The sequence below is a fragment of the Prionailurus viverrinus genome, chromosome A1 (genome assembly GCF_022837055.1).
Source record: "Prionailurus viverrinus isolate Anna chromosome A1, UM_Priviv_1.0, whole genome shotgun sequence".
Classification (NCBI taxonomy): Eukaryota; Metazoa; Chordata; class Mammalia; order Carnivora; family Felidae; genus Prionailurus; species Prionailurus viverrinus.
Window position 1 is genome coordinate 210,837,595 of NC_062561.1, and position 20,163 is coordinate 210,857,757.

Below are 20,163 nucleotides of genomic sequence, written 5' to 3' on the forward strand. Positions count from 1 at the left end.
TTTCTTTTTGTTGCTAAATCCTGGTGAAAATATGACATTGTGACTATGTAAGTATAAGTTATTTAAGTATTCAATAGCACTGAAACATTTGTCTTCTTTTATGTAAAATTCAAAGAAGTGTGATATGTCTTTTATTGTTTCTTTAAAAGAAGGCCACTTAAATAAATGAGTAACTCAAAATTAACTTGGCACATGGATTTATCTGTTTTTTTCCCCCAAAGGGAAGAAGGGGAAAAGTTGTTGGAAATGGATAGAAGAATTTAGAATTTAGCCATGTTTTAATTTTTAATTGTGGGATGGGGTAGCGGTTTGGCTTTGGAGTCAGATCAAAATTTAAATCTTTGTTCTTCTACTTATTAGTTGTATGACTTTGGGTAAGTTATACCTTAAGCTCTTTTTCTTTTACTGGGAAGTGAAAATGACTATATTTGTCTCTTAGAGTTGAGGGAATGAAGTAAAATAATAAATGGTTATAAATAAGCACAATTCTGACATAAGTGTTTAGTAAATATTTTTGTTATTGATGTTAGTATTAGATATGACCTGACATATACACATAGGTATTTACAAAACAAAAACTTTGGAAAAGGATTTTGAAATCACTCCATTGCTATTGCTTCACAGAAAGGAGATTGAGGGATTGTCCTTGATTATTTGTAGCAAAAAGTGATGCTTAATTTTTAGCACCGGAAAGTTATAAGCGAAAAATTTGTTGGGGAACCTGGCTGGCTCAGTTGGAAGAGCATGTGACTCTTGATCTTGGGGTTGTGAGTTGGAGCCCCACTTTGGGTGTAGAGATTACTTAACAATAAGATCTTTAAAAAAAAATTGACACTTCCTGCAGTGAAAGTATTTTTTTTTCCTTATTTCTTTATGGTCCAATTTATAATTGACTTGAATGTCCTCATATTCTTATTTATTTAAAAAAATTAAAAAAAATTTTTTTTAACGTTTATTTATTTTTGAGAGAGAGAGAGACAGAGCATGAACTGGGGAGGAGCAGAGAGAGAGTGAGACACAGAATCGGAAGCAGGCTCCAGGCTCTGAGCTGTCAGCACAGAGCCCGAAGCGGGGCTTGAACTCACCGACCGTGAGATCATGACCTGGGCTGAAGTTGGACGCCCAACTGACCAAGCCACCCAGGCGCCTCTAAAAAAATTTTGTAATGTTTATTTACTTTTGTGGGAGAGAGCGAGAGAGCGCGTGTGCGCGCATGTGCGAGCAAGTGGGGGAGGGACTGAGAAGGAGACACAGAATCTGAAGCAGGCTCCAGGCTCTGAGCTGTCAACACAGAGCCCAATGCCGACTGGAACTCACCCACAACGAGATCATGACCTGAGTGGAAGTCGGATGCTTAACGGACTGAGCCACCCAGGCACCCCCCTCATAGTCTTCTTTTATTTAGGGAACTCCTGGGTGGCTCAGTCCGTTAGGCATCCGACTCTTGGTCTCGGCTCAGGTCTTGATCTCAGGGTTGTGATTTTAAGCCCAGAGTTGGGCTCTGCACTGGGCGTGGAGTCTGCATAAAAAAAAAATAACAAACTAATTTAGGACCTTTTTTTAAAAAGAAAGTGTATTTATTTTGAGAGAGAGAACATGAGCAGGGGAGGGGCAGAGAGAGAGGAAGAGAGAAAATCCCAAGCAGGCTCCGCTACATGGGCGCAGAACCCGATGTGAGACTCCAACCCATGAACTATGAGATCATGACCTGAGCCAAAACCAAGGGTCAGATGCTTAACCACTGAGCCACCCAGGCACCCCAATTTAGGACTTAAAAAAATTTTTTTTAATGCTTATTATTTATTTTTTTTTTTTGAGAGAGATAGAGTCAAGTGGGGAAGGGAGGGGCAAGAGAGGGAGACAGAGAATCCGAAGCAGCTCCAGGCTCCAAGCTGTCAGCACAGAGCCTGATGTGGGGCTCGAACTCACTAACTGTGAGGTCATGACCTGAGCTGAAGTCAGATGCTTAATTAACCGGCTGAGCCACCAGGTGCCCCCAGTTTAGGGCCTTTTAAAATGGATTACTTTTTCTGATTATATAAGTGATACATATTTATTATTAAAAAAATAAATTTAGAAAAATGTCTGTAATGAATACACCTGTTATTAAGGAGGAGAAAGAAAAAACTGAGAAAGACATTTGGAGAAGATAGTAGTGGGTAAAATTTTATCAGCTGAAGATTAAATTTGACTTTCTTCGTAAATGTACTTACTGTTGTGGTGTACCTGATTCTGATTATTTAATATTACTTAATTATGTATTCATAACTCACAATTATATTCTTATAAGTATATTTAAATATATAGTAAGAAAGAAGGTTAATTACTTAATTCTCTGTAATAGTAAAACTGAATTGCCTTAATTCTTTTCTGAAATAGTTTGTATATGAACTGCCTTCTTTTCTGAAATAGTTTGTATAAAACTAAATTAAAAACAAAATAGAGTGAATGCCACAATTCAGGGAATATTTAAAAAACACATAAACGTACATTTTATTTAATCACTTATGTCTTCCTTACAGATATATACAGTTTAATGTTAGTGTGTTTAACTGGCTGTTTTATCATTCTGTAGCTTTTAATTGTTGTGTTGCTTTTCTTTGGAATAATCTGATTGTTTCCTTTAAGATTTTTCTTTTACTAATTCTTCAATTTTGTGTTTGTTTGCTAGACCACAGCAGCTTACATTTCAAGATTCAAATAATTCTGTAGATTCAACAGCTTCTGATAGTGACCCTATGAGACAGAGATTTTCTGTAAAAGCACACTCAAGATTACCCTACCTCATTATTTCTGATGGATACATGGTCACAACCCTTCGATTTCTTGATAACCTCTCTCCATCAGTGCTCATGAGATCCCTTCTACTTGATTCAACCCAGAGGCTTGAGAAAATGTACCAAAGTATGGTATTGTCTAAGGTATAGTGCTTTTGGTATTGCTGGTAAAAGTTGGCTTGTCTTTTCAGATCTAAAACCATACTGACAGTAATGTCCTTGGATTGTATATAGTTGTCTATAGAATTTTTAATTGCTTGTGATAGAATTACAGATAAAATTTTGCTCTTGGGTGTCTTTTATCTTTTCTTCTACAGCCAAAGGGCAAAGGACTGAACTTGCGATCACTGGATTCCCTAAGGTCTAGCCTGTTAAAACACCAAGGAAATAAAAGTGTAGCTGATTCTACTGTCCCCAGATTCTTACAGGCAGAAGAAACAATGAACTTAAATGAAAAAGCAGAAGATTTTCAGGTACTTAGTAGGTCTTTTATTTACTTTGAACAGTTACGTATTGACTTTATTCCAAGAAACATATTTTATTTTTCTCTTGTTCAAGGGAGAGAAATTTGAGAACACCAGTGATTTTACTTATAAGATATTAAATTAAGCATGATTTTCTTCACTCATGTTTTAGGATTTTGAAGTAGAAGAAACTAATGAAGGCAAACACTTTCCAAACAACTTATTCTCACTTTGGAACCAAAAAAAGGATCCATTGTTCAGTAATGTCAAGGAGGGAAGATTGGAATTTGCGTCTATGTTTGATACGATACATGCAGAGGATAATACAGAGGAGACAGACAGAACCATTACAGAACTGCATTCTGTCCAGAAGAATCTCCTTGCAGCATGGTCTATAGGAATTTCAAAAAATGTAACAGAAAAAAATTTAATGTTAAATTACACAGTAGTTTGTATCACTCATTTTTTCTACATTCTTCAATTTATAAGATGTCCTTTCCCCAAACTTGATCCTTTTTCAAGCAAGAGCACAAGACATAATGCATGGGTACTTTGTATCTTTCAACTTTTTCATCAGTGTTTGTCAATCCAGTATTGGGATATGAGATACAAACAAGATGTGGGACATTTGGTAAAGCTGACCTCAAATACTATAAAGCTTTTGCTGATTCAGCAACAGCAGGGTCAGTTATTTTCAGAGAAGCTTTTGGCTTGTTTTCATTTACTCAAAATGGTAGCTGCTAATTTAAATGGCATATACATTCTTCAACCTGAAGTTATTTCAACGTCAGTTGATGGAAGTAGAACAGCAAATCAAGACAAATTGGTGGTACCCATTTTTCAAATGTTTCCAGATAGTGGTTCTCAGGAAAACTGGTCTTGGAGTTCATCTTTCAAGATTCATCCTCAAGTAGTAAATCTTGCTCAACAACCAGGACACAGGTATAATTACTTTATATTAGGGTACCATTAACATTATAGATGTTTTCCTTTTTGAAAAGTTGAGATATAATTCTCATGCTGTAAAATTCACCAAAGTGTAAAATTCATTGATTTTTAGTACAGTCACAAGGCTGTAGAACTCTTGGCACCAATTCCAGAATGTTTCTATAATCCCAAAAAGAAACTCTGTATCCCTTACCAGTCAGCATTAATAGATTTTTATATTTAAGTCAAATATTATTCAACAGACATATTAGTCTTGGGCAGCCATGATACATGCCCAAGTATTGAAAGATTTTGATTTAGGTAAGAAGAATGACTATAGAAGAATGACCATGAAGATTTACGAAGATTTAAAAAATGTATTATACTTTTTTTGATCAGTGGACTTTGTGCTATATTTAAATCTGATCAGTTTGTATATATATTATTGTTTCAATGAAGAATACAGGCAGAAATAATAAGACTAAGTAGGAGGCTATACATATTTTTATTCCTAGTCTGAAATTTGGTTTTGATGATTACTTAATTTTGTGTGCAGATTGGCTGTTCTCTGGAGAGTGTTGTACAACAAAACTTTATGGTATCAAACACAGTTAAATCAAAGACTTCCTGATAGTGACAGACAGTTAACTGAAAAGATGACACAGGAAGCATCTACTGTCAAGGCTCTGCTATGTCACATACAGGCTAACTTACAGACTGCTGGAATTCGCTTGAACCAGGCGTTAGAACTTAAATCTATCAATGGTCAGTAATTTACAAACATTTTTTTTAACTCTGTGAATAAGCAATATAAGTAACTGGGCTTCTGTTTTATTAATTAGTTTCAATTATTTGTTTTTCAAAATAGTTTCTGGCTGAGCTTTATTTACTGAATTTTAAAATGAAGTAAGTTTTTATAAAGTAATTTCATTAACTGTGACTGATTGTTGGTTAAAAACTTTGTAGGTGAAGAGTGCTTCCTGTTAGGATCATATGAAAAGTCTGTCCTAATGTGGAAGAAAGCTCTACAAGAAACTCAAGAGAAAGGTAGGGTAGTGTTAAAAAACAATAGTTGTCATAATATTGGTAGGAATGTATTTTGACATGCTGTAGAGCTTAAAAATAATTCCAGATTTCGAGTGCTCACAGTTTTTTAATGCTCAAATGGAATACGTATGGTAGGCATCTTTAGTGTCAGAAATGCTTTTAAAATTACTTTTGGTCTTGGAATTTGTAGCATGAAGAGTTTTTTCTGTTATCTATAGGTAAGGCTCCTTTTGTCCTTTTTTTTGCTTAGTGATGGAATCTGTGATTATTAATGGGAAAAATGAGTTTTAGATACTAAATAAAATAATGTTTTGTTGGGCATTTACCACCTTTTTTACAGACTTAGAGAAACACAAAGCTAAGGCTCTCTGCCCTTAGGTAATTCAACCTCAAGAATTTCCCTTGAGTTATACTTACTGTTAGGTTAAGTTTGGTCTCCATGGGGTTTTTGATGAGACTATAAAGATGTAGATTCTAGAAACTGGTGATAGCTTTCATGATATTGAGGATGTGACTAGGATGACAGAAGTTCTCAGCTAGCGACCTGGGAACTAGCCATGACTGTAACTACGACATGGTCAGGTTTGGCCAATTATTAAAGTTATGTTCTGACTGCTGTGGCTTTGTATATTTCATTCATTCACCTATTTAACCAGTATTTATTGAGGTCCTGCTGTGTCCCTAGTACTGTATTAGGCACTAGGAATAAACAACAAATTGCCCACAATATGGAAGAGAGATTACATAAACAACTAGCACTCCTCTTGTTATGTTGTATGGTACATGCTGGAGAAGCACAGAAGAACATTTCCCACAATCTGAAGCTGGAGCGTAAGCATTGGTCTGGGGAAAACCTGGACTTGACATTTAAAATTGAGTATAAATTGGCCAGTTAAAGCAGTGGTAATGGTTTAACAAAGGAGATAGCATTATAGAAGCAAAAAGGCACGAGAAACTATGGCAGTTTGGTAAACTGCAAGTTGTTTCATAGGACTAGATCAAATGACATATGTATGTAATATTGGGTGTGGGGTGGTAAGAGGTAGGTAGAGAAAAGGTGATAAAGGAGCATACTATGCAATATAAAGGGATCAAAATTTTATCCTGAAGACATTGGGATCAGTTAGATACTTTATGTAGGAAAGAGAAGTTTCCAAATGAATATAGGCCATTTGGAAAGATTGCTTTGGTACAATGTGGACGATCATTTGTAGGAGTGTGGTGTAGATATGTGGGTTTTACATTGAAGCAGGAAAATCAGTCAGTTGAGGAGGTCCTGAATCAAAGCAATATCAGGAGTACTAGAGAACAGAGGTAACACTTGACAGATACTAAATAGACTTGATCAGCTGGACTTGTGACTGAGTAGATCTGGAGAAAGAAGTCTAATGTAGTTCTCAGGTTTGGGGATTGTCCAACTGGATGAAGAAGAGTGGCAATCAAGGAGATGAAAAGTTCTGAGGAAGAAAAGTTTTCATAATGAGTTCCAATATGGACCTTTATGTTTAATTTCATTTCCAACTTGTATGTACTAGGAATGGCTTTTAATAATGGAGACTGGAAGTAGTAGTGGCTTCAACAAGAAAGAAGTTTATTTCTCTTTCTTATGAAAGGAGATTAGAAGTTGACATTCTAGGGCTGATTTGGTGTTTCTATGGTCTAAGTAAGGACCCATGCTCCTTTAGTTTTTCTACTCAGTCATCTTTAGTGCATTGCTTCCAATCTTAAGGCCATTACATGAGCTAAGATGGGTACTAGAGCCCCAGTCATCACATGCATATTCTAGACAGCAGGAAGGAGGAGGGCAGGAAGGGCAAGAAAGGGTACACCTCCCTTTGAGCAGCTTTTCTGGAAGTTCTACACAATATTATCTCTTGGTTTGGAACTTAGTCATTTTTTTCACTTGGCTACATCTAAGTGAGAAATTGTGATGTGGGTTCATTATTAACTCCAAATAAAATTGGAATTCTTTTGCTCAGGAAGAATGGATAAGGGTCAGGCAACCGACAGTGTCAGTCCTAAACACCCTCCAGATATTTGAAGGCAGTGGTCAGGGGCTCCTATCTCATTGGATAGTATTTCTTCTCCTTTGGGAAGTCTCTTTGACTAACTGTTTGATAGACATATGGTTTCTTGGGGTTTTCTTTTTTAGCATGTCTCCTTCTGTTTTATATCGTGTACTTGAGATATTGTTAGTGGATTTTAGTGCTGAAATGATGAGGATTTGTAGCTCTTTTGGGATAAAATCTTAGTCATCCTAGGGCCTGATGAAAGATAATAAAATCATTCAGAACTTAAAATGAAAAAGAACAAATTATTGCTGACCTGTTTTAAGATAAAAACTCTTATTAATTAAAGTATAAAATACAGAGAAAAAGTCACATAAACTGAGTGTGTAACAGCTTTCATAAATTGAATATTCCTGTCTACTTTGCACCCAGATCAAGAACATTACCTTTCTGGGGATCCTGGCTGGCTCAGTCACTAGAGCATGTGACTCTTGACCTCAGGGTTATGAGTTTGAGCCCCACATTGGGTGTAGAGATTGCTTAAATAAATAAACTTTATTGTTTACTTTGAGAGAGAGACCAATCATGTGAGCCAGGGAGTGGCAAAGAGAGGAAAAGACAGAGAATCCCAAGCAGGCTCCACTCTGTCAGCGTGGAGCCTGACACGGGGCTCTAACTCACGAACTGCAAGATCATGACCTGAGCTGAAACCAAGAGTCCAGTGCTTAACTGACTGAGCCACCCAGGTGCCCCCTAAATAAATAAACTTAAAAAAAAAAAAAAAGAACATTACCTTGCTAACATGTTTTTTTTGTTTTTTTGCTAACTTGTTTTTATTTTTTAATCTAATTTATTTTACCTTTTCATTTTTTAATATAATTTATTGTCAAATTGTGCTAACATGTTTTTAATGTAAACTTAATTCTTGTTTAAGGAGGAAGAAGGACATGTTTTCTTCAGATACGCTATTATCTTTCTCTTTTCTACTGCTACATCTATAGCTATAATTTAAATGATGCTCAAGGATTGTGTGATCAGCTAGTAAGAGAAATATTGAAGTGGTCCCACCTACCTGTAAAAGAAAATGAGGATTGTTCAGGTATGCATTTCACCAGTCAGTATGTTTAATCTCATTAATTTGTATTCATACATTTAGATATGAAATTGCTTATACATAAAAGTTGGTTGCTCTGACTAAATTATGTTATGGTGAATTTTGGCCTGTCAACTTCTTATTAGCAAGGATCATGTTTTATTTTTGCTTTTGTTTTTTAAATCTTTGTCTCCTCAGGGCTTAGCAGTAATTACCTCCCGAGTTAATAGCATTATTTTTTCATAGCCATATTTGTTATGCATAATATCAGGTATCCGAGTATTTTTCCTTAGTATATTTATATTTTCTTTAACCATTGCTTAAGGTGGTTTAGTAAAATGATGAAAATCACTTTCTGAGGTATTCTGAGTCTTTTTTAAAAATTCACTTAAGAGGCTGCAGAGTATCTGAATTCCCCTTTTTAAAAGAGGTCTATTTTGGGGCGCCTGGGTGGTTCAGTTTGTTGAGCATCCGACTTCAACTCAGGTCATGATCTCGCGTTTGATGAGTTCAAGTCCTGTGTCGGGCTGTGTGCTGACAGCTCAGAGGCTGGAACCTGCTTCAGATTCTGTGTCTCCCTTGTTCTCTGCCCCTCTCCCGCTCATGTTCTGTCTCTGTCTCAAAAATAAAATAAACATTAAAAAAAATTTTAAAGAGGTATATTTAAACTAAGCAATAATGAGAGTGAAAGGTATATATGAACATAGAATATATCTCTAATGGTTATAAGTACTAAACCATTAGGTGTATACTATGCATGCAAATGTGTCTGAAAGGCCTAGTGTATCAGTTTTAAATGGAGTCCATGCCAACTTAGGTTTTTATTGTTTGAGCCACTGTTTATCGATTTCTTGCTCTTTGTGATTTTTATCTTTTAAAATCTTTGTGTTCATTAGGGAAGTAATATGTGTTCATTTTAGATAATTTTGAAAATATGGAAAATATAAAGAATAAAATTACTTATAATTTACCATTTTTTGTATACATTTATATGTATATATTATTAGAGCTGTGTATTGTTTTGTAGTCTTTTAAAATTTAATATTTTGATGAATATTTTCTAATGTAAATAATATTCTTTTTTTATTTTTTATTTTTTATTTTTTTTATGAAATTTATTGACAGATTGGTTTCCATACAACACCCAGTGCTCATCACAAAAGGTGCCCTCCTCAATACCAATCACCCACCCTCTCCTCCCTCCCACCCCCCATCAACCCTCAGTTTGTTCTCAGTTTTTAACAGTCTCTTATGCTTTGGCTCTCTCCTAGTCTAACCTCTTTTTTTTTTTTTTCCCTTCCCCTCCCCCATGGGTTCCTGTTAAGTTTCTCAGGATCCACATAAGAGTGAAACCATATGGTATCTGTCTTTCTCTGTATGGCTTATTTCACTTAGCATCACACTCTCCAGTTCCATCCACGTTGCTACAAAAGGCCATATTTCATTTTTTCTCATTGCCACGTAGAATTCCATTGTGTATATAAACCACAATTTCTTTATCCATTCATCAGTTGATGGACATTTAGGCTCTTTCCATAATTTGGCTATTGTTGAGAGTGCTGCTATGAACATTGGGGTACAAGTGCCCCTATGCATCAGTACTCCTGTATCCCTTGGATAAATTCCTAGCAGTGCTATTGCTGGGTCATAGGGTAGGTCTATTTTTAATTTTCTGAGGAACCTCCACACTGCCTTCCAGAGCGGCTGCACCAATTTGCATTCCCACCAACAGTGCAAGAGGGTTCCCGTTTCTCCACATCCTCTCCAGCATCTATAGTCTCCTGATTTGTTCATTTTGGCCACTCTGACTGGCGTGAGGTGATACCTGAGTGTGGTTTTGATTTGTATTTCCCTGATAAGGAGCGACGCTGAACATCTTTTCATGTACCTGTTGGCCATCCGGATGTCTTCTTTAGAGAAGTGTCTATTCATGTTTTCTGCCCATTTCTTCACTGGGTTATTTGTTTTTCGGGTGTGGAGTTCGGTGAGCTCTTTATAGATTTTGGATACTAGCCCTTTGTCCGATATGTCATTTGCGAATATCTTTTCCCATTCCGTTGGTTGCCTTTTAGTTTTGTTGGTTGTTTCCTTTGCTGTGCAGAAGCTTTTTATCTTCATAAGGTCCCAGTAATTCACTTTTGCTTTTAATTCCCTTGCCTTTGGGGATGTGTCGAGTAAGAGATTGCTACGGCTGAGGTCAGAGAGGTCTTTTCCTGCTTTCTCCTCTAAGGTTTTGATGGTTTCCTGTCTCACATTCAGGTCCTTTATCCATTTTGAGTTTATTTTTGTGAATGGTGTGAGAAAGTGGTCTAGTTTCAACCTTCTGCATGTTGCTGTCCAGTTCTCCCAGCACCATTTGTTAAAGAGACTGTCTTTTTTCCATTGGATGTTCTTTCCTGCTTTGTCAAAGATGAGTTGGCCATACGTTTGTGGGTCTAGTTCTGGGGTTTCTATTCTATTCCATTGGTCTATGTGTCTGTTTTGGTGCCAATACCATGCTGTCTTGATGATGACAGCTTTGTAGTAGAGGCTAAAGTCTGGGATTGTGATGCCTCCTGCTTTGGTCTTCTTCTTCAAAATTCCTTTGGCTATTCGAGGCCTTTTGTGGTTCCATATGAATTTTAGGATTGCTTGTTCTAGTTTCGAGAAGAATGCTGGTGCAATTTTGATTGGGATTGCATTGAATGTGTAGATAGCTTTGGGTAGTATTGACATTTTGACAATATTTATTTTTCCAATCCATGAGCAGGGAATGTCTTTCCATTTCTTTAAATCTTCTTCAATTTCCTTCATAAGCTTTCTATAGTTTTCAGCATACAGATCCTTTACATCTTTGGTTAGATTTATTCCTAGGTATTTTATGCTTCTTGGTGCAATTGTGAATGGGATCAGTTTCTTTGTCTTTCTGTTGCTTCGTTGTTAGTGTATAAGAATGCAACTGATTTCTGTACATTGATTTTGTATCCTGCAACTTTGCTGAATTCCTGTATCAGTTCTAGCAGACTTTTGGTGGAGTCTATCGGATTTTCCATGTATAATATCATGTCATCTGCAAAAAGCGAAAGCTTGACTTCATCTTTGCCAATTTTGATGCCTTTGATTTCCTTTTGTTGTCTGATTGCTGATGCTAGAACTTCCAGCACTATGTTAAACAGCAGCGGTGAGAGTGGGCATCCTTGTCGTGTTCCTGATCTCAGGGAAAAAGCTCTCAGTTTTTCCCCATTGAGGATGATGTTAGCTGTGGGCTTTTCATAAATGGCTTTTATGATCTTTAAGTATGTTCCTTCTATCCCGACTTTCTCAAGGGTTTTTATTAAGAAAGGGTGCTGGATTTTGTCGAAGGCCTTTTCTGCATCGATTGACAGGATCATATGGTTCTTCTCTTTTTTTTTGTTAATGTGATGTATCACGTTGATTGATTTGCGAATGTTGAACCAGCCCTGCATCCCAGGAATGAATCCCACTTGATCATGTTGAATAATTCTTTTTATATGCCGTTGAATTCGATTTGCTAGTATCTTATTGAGAATTTTTGCATCCATATTCATCAGGGATATTGGCCTGTAGTTCTCTTTTTTTACTGGGTCTCTGTCTGGTTTAGGAATCAAAGTAATACTGGCTTCATAGAATGAGTCTGGAAGTTTTCCTTCCCTTTCTATTTCTTGGAATAGCTTGAGAAGGATAGGTATTATCTCTGCTTTAAATGTCTGGTAGAACTCCCCTGGGAAGCCATCTGGTCCTGGACTCTTATTTGTTGGGAGATTTTTGATAACCGATTCAATTTCTTCGCTGGTTATGGGTCTGTTCAAGCTTTCTATTTCCTCCTGATTGAGTTTTGGAAGAGTGTGGGTGATCAGGAATTTGTCCATTTCTTCCAGGTTGTCCAATTTGTTGGCATATAATTTTTCATAGTATTCCCTGATAATTGTTTGTATCTCTGAGGGATTGGTTGTAATAATTCCATTTTCATTCATGATTTTATCTATTTGGGTCATCTCCCTTTTCTTTTTGAGAAGCCTGGCTAGAGGTTTGTCAATTTTGTTTATTTTTTCAAAAAACCAACTCTTGGTTTCGTTGATCTGCTCTACAGTTTATTTAGATTCTATATTGTTTATTTCTGCTCTGATCTTTATTATTTCTCTTCTTCTGCTGGGTTTAGGCTGCCTTTGCTGTTCTGCTTCTAGTTCCTTTAGGTGTGCTGTTAGATTTTGTATTTGGGATTTTTCTTGTTTCTTGAGATAGGCCTGGATTGCAATGTATTTTCCTCTCAGGACTGCCTTTGCTGCGTCCCAAAGCGTTTGGATTGTTGTATTTTCATTTTCGTTTGTTTCCATATATTTTTAAATTTCTTCTCTAATTGCCTGGTTGACCCACTCATTCGTTAGTAGGGTGTTCTTTAACCTCCATGCTTTTGGAGGTTTTCCAGACTTTTTTCTGTGGTTGATTTCAAGCTTCATAGCATTGTGGTCTGAAAGTATGCATGGTATAATTTCAATTCTTGTAAACTTATGAAGGGCTGTTTTGTGACCCAGTATATGATCTATCTTGGAGAATGTTCCATGTGCACTCGAGAAGAAAGTATATTCTGTTGCTTTGGGATGCTGAGTTCTAAATATATCTGTCAAGTCCATCTGATCCAATGTCTCATTCAGGGCCCTTGTTTCTTTATTGACCGTGTGTCTAGATGATCTATCCATTTCTGTAAGTGGGGTGTTAAAGTCCCCTGCAATTACCACATTCTTATCAATAAGGTTGCTTATGTTTATGAGTAATTGTTTTATATATTTGGGGGCTCCGGTATTCGGCGCATAGACATTTATAATTGTTAGCTCTTCCTGATGGATAGACCCTGTGATTATTATTTAATGCCCTTCTTCATCTCTTGTTACAGCCTTTAATTTAAAGTCTAGTTTGTCTGATATAAGTATGGCTACTCCAGCTTTCTTTTGGCTTCCAGTCGCATGATAAATAGTTCTCCATCCCCTCACTCTCAATCTAAAGGTGTCCTCAGGTCTAAAATGAGTCTCTTGTAGACAGCAAATAGATGGGTCTTGTTTTTTTATCCATTCTGATACCCTATGTCTTTTGGTTGGTGCATTTAATCCATTTACATTCAGTGTTATTATAGAAAGATACGGGTTTAGAGTCATTGTGATGTCTGTATGTTTTATGCTTGTAGTGATGTCTCTGGGACTTTGTCTCACAGGGTCCCCCTTAGGATCTCTTGTAGGGCTGGTTTAGTGGTGACAAATTCCTTCATTTTTTGTTTGTTTGGGAAGACCTTTATCTCTCCTTCTATTCTAAATGACAGACTTGCTGGATAAAGGATTCTTTTTTTTTTAAATTTTTTTTTCAACGTTTATTTATTTTTGGGACAGAGAGAGACAGAGCATGAACGGGGGAGGGGCAGAGAGAGAGGGAGACACAGAATCGGAAACAGGCTCCAGGCTCTGAGCCATCAGCCCAGAGCCCGACGCGGGGCTCGAACTCATGGACCGTGAGATCGTGACCTGGCTGAAGTCGGACGCTTAACCGACTGCGCTACCCAGGCGCCCCTGGATAAAGGATTCTTGGCTGCATATTTTTTCTGTCTAGCACCCTGAAAATCTCGTGCCAATTCCTTCTGGCCTGCCAAGTTTCAAAAGAGAGATCAGTCACGAGTCTTATAGGTCTCCCTTTATATGTGAGGGCACGTTTACCCCTTGCTGCTTTCAGAATTTTCTCTTTATCCTTGTATTTTGCCAGTTTCACTATGCTATGTCGTCCAGAAGATCGATTCAAGTTACGTCCGAAGGGAGTTCTCTGTGCCTCTTGGATTTCAATGCCTTTTTCCTTCCCCAGTTCAGGGAAGTTCTCAGCTATTATTTCTTCAAGTACCCCTTCAGCACCTTTCCCTCTCTCTTCCTTCTCTGGGATACCAGTTATGCGTATATTATTTCTTTTTAGTGTATCTCTTAGTTCTCTAATTTTCCCCTCATACTCCTGGATTTTTTTATCTCTCTTTTTCTCAGCTTCCTCTTTTTCCATAACTTTATCTTCTAGTTCACCTATTCTCTCCTCTGCCTCTTCAAGCCGAGCTGTGGTGGTTTCCATTTTGTTATGCATTTCGTTTAAAGCGTTTTTCAGCTCCTCGTGACTGTTCCTTAGTCCCTTGATCTCTGTAGCAAGAGATTCTCTGCTGTCCTGTATACTGTTTTCAAGCCCAGCGATTAATTTTATGACTATTATTCTAAATTCACTTTCTGTTATATTATTTAAATCCTTTTTGATCAGCTCATTAGCTGTTGTTATTTCCTGGAGATTCTTCTGAGGGGAATTCTTCCGCTTGGTCATTTTGGATAGTCCCTGGCGTGGTGAGGACCTGCAGGGCACTTCCCCTGTGCTGTGGTGTATAACTGGAGTTGGTGGGCGGGGCCGCAGTCAGACCTGATGTCTGCCCCCAGCCCACCGCTGGGGCCACAGTCAGACTGGTGTGTGCCTTCTCTTCCCCTCTCCTAGGGGCGGGATTCACTGTGGGGTGGTGTGGCTCGTCTGGGCTACTTGCACCCTGCCAGGCTTGTGATGCTGGGGATCTGGCGTATTAGCTGGGGTGGGTAGGCAAGGTGCATGGGGGCAGGAGGGGCAGGCTTAGATCGCTTCTCCTTAGGTGATCCACTTCAGGAGGGGCCCTGTGGCAGCGGGAGGGAGTCAGATCCGCTGCCGGAGGTTTGGCTCCGCAGAAGCGCAGAGTTGGGTGTTTGCGCGGAGGGAGCAAGTTCCCTGGCAGGAACCGGTTCTCTTTGGGATTTTGGCTGGGGGATGGGCGGGGGAGATGGTGCTGGCGGGCGCCTTTGTTCCCCACCAAACTGAGCTCTGTTGTCAGGGGGCTCAGCAGCTCTCCCTCCCTTTGTCCTCCAGCCTTCCCGCTTTCTGAGCAGAGCTGTTAACTTATGACCTCCCAGACACTAAGTCGCGCTTGTTGTTTGAACACAGTCCGTCAGGCCCCTCCGCTTTTGCAAGCCAGACTCGGGGGCTCTGCTTGGCCGGCGAGCCGCCCCTCCGCCCCGGCTTCCTCCCGCCAGTCCGTGGAGCGCGCACCGCCTCGCCGCCCTTCCTACCCTCTTCCGCGGGCCTCTCGTCTGCGCTTGGCTCCGGCGACTCCGTTCTGCTAATCCTCTGGCGGTTTTCTGGGTTATTTAGGCAGGTGTAGATGGAATCTAAGTGATCAGCAGGACGTGTGGTGAGCCCAGCGTCCTCCTAAGCCGCCATCTTGCAAAACCCCCCAGCCTTTGACCAATAATATTCTTTTTTGAAGCCTATTAAACCTTTTCCCCATTATTGGACATTTCAGTTGTTGCCACCTATTTACTGTTTTAAATAGTGCTGAAGAGTACATAAATTTTTGTGAGCATTACTAATAATTTCTTAAGGATAAATTTCTGTAATTGCCCTCCAGAAAGGTCTGCTAGCTGTGCATTATTGACAGATCTTTCTATATGACTTTTTAACTGATTGGACATTCTTTTTTTTTTTTCCAGTGGTGTTATCATTACATGATGTAACTTTTTAAGTCAATTGAACCTATAGTAATGTATGTTTTAGTTTTCAATGGATATTGTTTAGAATATATTAAGTGTATCCTTACTGGGTTGGGGGTCTCAAAGACTACCCCTCACGTTCAGTGTTCACAGGGAGGATGCTAGGACTCAGAATATAGTTGTACTCAAGGCTATTATCTACTACAATGAAAGACTCCAAAGCAAAATTAGCAGAGGGAACAGGTGCATGGGGTGAAGTCCAGAGGAAACCAGGCACAAGCTTCCAAGACTCCTTTCCTAGTAGAGTCACACAGGACAGACACACTTAGTTCCTGTAACAACAGGTTGTGTCAACACATGTGAGATATTACTGACCAAAGAAGCTCATTTAGAGACTCAGTGCTCAGGTTTTTTTTTTTTTTTAAGTGTATTTATTTAGTTTGAGAAAGAGAGATCACAAGTGGGGGATGGTTAGAGAGAAGGAGAGACAGAATCCCAAGCAGGCTCCACACCATCAGCACAGAGCCCAATGTGAGGCTTGAACTCCTGAATCGCGAGTTTATGACCTGAGCCAAGATCAAGAGTTGGATGCTGACTGTGCCATCCAGGCACCCCAGTGCTCAGGGTTTTTAATTAGAGGCTGTATAGTCATGTAGTCACCCCTCTGCCTAGCCCTTACCAAAATTCTACACTCTCAGAAGAAAAATAGGTGTTCAGCATAAACCACATTGATTGTACAGTTAGGTCTAGTGAGCCACTCTCATTAGTTAAGGTGGTAGGAATCTTTCCCAAATCCAAGTTCCCAGATGCTATCCAAGGGTCAGCATTATAAGCAAAACTTTCAAGTAGTCAGGCCTGCTATGTTATCTTTTTCCTGCACACTTACCTCATTAAATCATTTTATATAGTTATAATTTTTATTGCGTAAGATTGTCATTATTAACATCATCACTGTGCTACACACAGAATTACCCTTTCAAAATTGTTTTACTTATGAATTGATACAGTTTTACTCTGTGATCATCTTTTAGAATTAGGTTGCTCTCCACTTAAGGAGCTTATTTCTGGCTTTGCATAATGAATTTTGTATGATTAAAATTACTGGAAATCTTGCCTTTATATAATTCCTACAGTAAGTTTTATCCAGGAGAGAATAATTCTTACCTATGTATTTTTAACTTTAATGTGAAGAAATAGTAGGATTTTTCCAAATGTTTAACGACCAAATGAAGAATACTACTTGGAGGCTAATAAGATTTTCTCAAGATCCCCTTTATGAAAAAAAAAGTTTATTAATAATCTTGAGTGCCTACTCTACGAGGAAGAGTAGTGTTAAGTGCTGAAATATACGGTGACAAGACAGAAATGGTCCATATGCATATAGAACTTAATATCCTTATGAATATATCAAGTGACTTCTGGGAAAGAAAAATATTTTGCTACTATTGGGGCCATAAATTTCATAAAAATTAATGTTACTATAGTATTTATATTTAACAGTTTCACTATTTTCAAATTTCTGAATGCCAGTTTGTATTACTGAGTTTTGATTCTCAAATAGGGATGACATGTTTGCTCCTGCTAATTTATACATCAGAATCACTGCAGAAATCCTGACGGGGGCACCTGGGTGGCTCAGTCAGTTAAGCGTCGGACTTCTGCTCAGGTCATGATCTGGTGGTTTTTGGGTTCGAGCCCCGGGTCGGGCTCTGTGCTGACACCTCAGAGCCTGGAGCCTGCTTCCGATTCTGTGTCTCCCTCTTTATCTGACCCTCCTCTGCTCATGCTCTGTCGGTCTCTGTCTCAAAAATAAATAAAACATTAAAAAAATTTAAAAAAAGAAATCCTGATGTGACTCCCACTCCCTTACCCGCTTTCTCCTTCTACTCTACACATTCCTTTTGTCCCTACCTTCTAAAAGAATCTTATAACAATGAGCCATTCTTACTAATGGGAGTGTATTGTAATTCCCAGATCTAATGGTATAGAAGACAGCATTAAGAATCAGTGTTGTAGTGCTTTTCAGATTATATACATAGTAAGCTCTGCCTCCTTTAATAAAAGGAAAAAAAATTAGGGAAGGAAGAAGGGAAAATAATGAAATCTAAGCTTGTGAATCCATCATGGCTGGATTGTTTTGTATTTATCCTTCCATGTTTTGAAATAAAACTGGTAACTAAAAGTCATCAGCGGTTCTTAAGTGCATGTGCTCGTAATTATCAGCTAATTATTTCTGTTCTATTGTCCTCAAGAAGCGTAAATACCTATTATGAATTAGCTCAAGGATGCCTGGGTGGCTCAGTCATTTCAGCCGCCAACTCTTGATTTCAGCTCAGGTCATGATCTCCTAGTTTTTGAGTCTGAGCCCTTTGTCGTAGGGCTCTGTGCTGACAGCCTGCTTGGTATTCTGTCTCCCTCTCTGTCTGCCCCTCCCCTGCTTGTTCTCTCTCTCTCAAAATAAATAAAAATAAACCTAAAAAAAACAAATTAGCTCATACAGGTAATGGATGCTCATCTCAGAAAAAATTTTAAATTGTAATTTTCCTCTTATGTAATGTTGGGAACCTAAATATTATTACCTTTTGACAGTTTGATCAGAATCTCCTTTGGTCATTTGCTGTATTCCTTAGTTCCTGAGAAGTCTCATTCTGAGTTTGGAATGACGAGAAGTGCTCATCCTGAGGCGGCAGTAAAGGTTATCCAGTCCATGGCTCGCTTCATGGCCGCCTATTTCACCAATCAGCCGCTTTGCATTTTGCCACCTCACAATGTGAATGTTATTCCTCCCCTTCATACTAAAACAGGTAATATAGTAAGCAAATAATTTTCTCACTTTGTTTATTCACATAATATTTAAAATCATATTATACAGTGATCATTATTCTATGGGAATAATACTGTTCTAGCTTAGTGTATGACACATAGGAGATTCTCAGTGACTGTAAACGAATAAAATCTGAGAAAGGTAATTGCTTGGGTTTGTTTTTATTGAATATGGATTGTTTAATTACAGTATTATAGTTGACCAATGAACAATGCAGGGTTAGTGGTGACGACCCCCTGTGCAGTCAACAATTCACATATAACTTCTGACTCCCCAGAAACTGTCAATAAACTACTGTTGGCCAGATGCCTTATCCATAAGATAAACCGTTAATATGCATTTTATACAATATACTGAATTCTTATAATAATGTAAGCTAGAAAAAAGAAAATGTTAAGAAAATTATACGAGGGGCTCCTAGGTGGCTCAGTTGGTTAAGTATCCAACTTCGGCACAGGTGATGATCTCATGGCAGTTTGTGAGTTCAAGCCCCGTGTCAGGTTCTGTGCTGACAGCTCAGATTCTATGTCTCCTTTTCTCTCTACCCGTCCCCTGTTTGTGCTCTGTCTCTCTCTCAAAAATAAATAAACTTAAAAAATTTTTTTTAAATTATACAAGAAAATACATTTATATTACTGTACTGTATTTATCAAAAGAAATCTGCATGTAAGTAGACCTGCACAGCTCAAATCCATGTTGTTCAAGGGTCAACTGTATTTATTATTATTTGTTATTTATTATTTATTTATTTATTTATTTTGGTGGTTTTACATTTAAGCTCTCTTTTTGTTATAGCCCTAGGTATTTATCACTTGTGTTCCCTATCTTTGGTAGTAATGTTTCTGACAACAAATTGTATCCTTAGTTTGCATCATTTTACTGAATAGAAGAAGTAGCACTCCGTGTGGTTTTTAGAAAAATCTTAGAAAAAAAGGTCAAATCCTGACTTAGAAAATTTGTCTCAATTTCTTGTCTTTCCTATCCTATATTATTTATAGGACTTGAGCTGTTTGGCATGATCTTTTCAGATCACTTTGCATACCTAGGGAACATTGATTTTTCTCACACTGTAGGAAAAAAGGTGATAGAATTATTGAATTGATTTTGGACATATTCATAAACATTTATAAAGGCTCAAAGACACACCTTTTAATTCCTTTTAATTTATATTTGTTTGTAAATATCTTCCCAGTGAGAGGAGAGGCTAGGAAAGAAAATTTTGTGATCTCTTCCTAAGCCTGAGACGGTGATTACTGAAAATCTAAATACCTGAAACTTGGTATATAGCCTTTAGTTTCTTTAACTTCCTAGTATCTTGAAAAAGGGTATCTATAGTCTTGACTTACAATAGATTTCATATTAATCTTTTTTTTTTTAATTTTTTTTTTTTAACGTTTATTTATTTTTGAGACAGAGAGAGACAGAGCATGAATGGGGGAGGGTCAGAGAGAGGGAGACACAGAATCCGAAACAGGCTCCAGGCTCTGAGCTGTCAGCACAGAGCC

The 20,163-nt window shown here is 38.0% G+C and overlaps 1 protein-coding gene across 12 annotated transcripts in view; it reads left to right on the plus strand.

The window, feature by feature from the left end:
* CPLANE1 (ciliogenesis and planar polarity effector complex subunit 1) overlaps positions 1-20,163 on the plus strand; it is a 147,222-nt gene that overhangs the window by 22,737 nt on the left and 104,322 nt on the right. For 11 of the 12 annotated variants that reach the window (XM_047861791.1, XM_047861755.1, XM_047861783.1 and 8 more), the window contains exons 10-16: positions 2,672-2,921; positions 3,095-3,250; positions 3,414-4,183; positions 4,725-4,933; positions 5,135-5,215; positions 8,159-8,323; positions 18,465-18,638. In XM_047861791.1, the coding sequence (XP_047717747.1) occupies positions 2,672-2,921; positions 3,095-3,250; positions 3,414-4,183; positions 4,725-4,933; positions 5,135-5,215; positions 8,159-8,323; positions 18,465-18,638 (1,805 nt within the window). The remainder of the gene's footprint in view (positions 1-2,671; positions 2,922-3,094; positions 3,251-3,413; positions 4,184-4,724; positions 4,934-5,134; positions 5,216-8,158; positions 8,324-18,464; positions 18,639-20,163) is intronic. The other variant, XM_047861765.1, reaches the window with a different exon arrangement.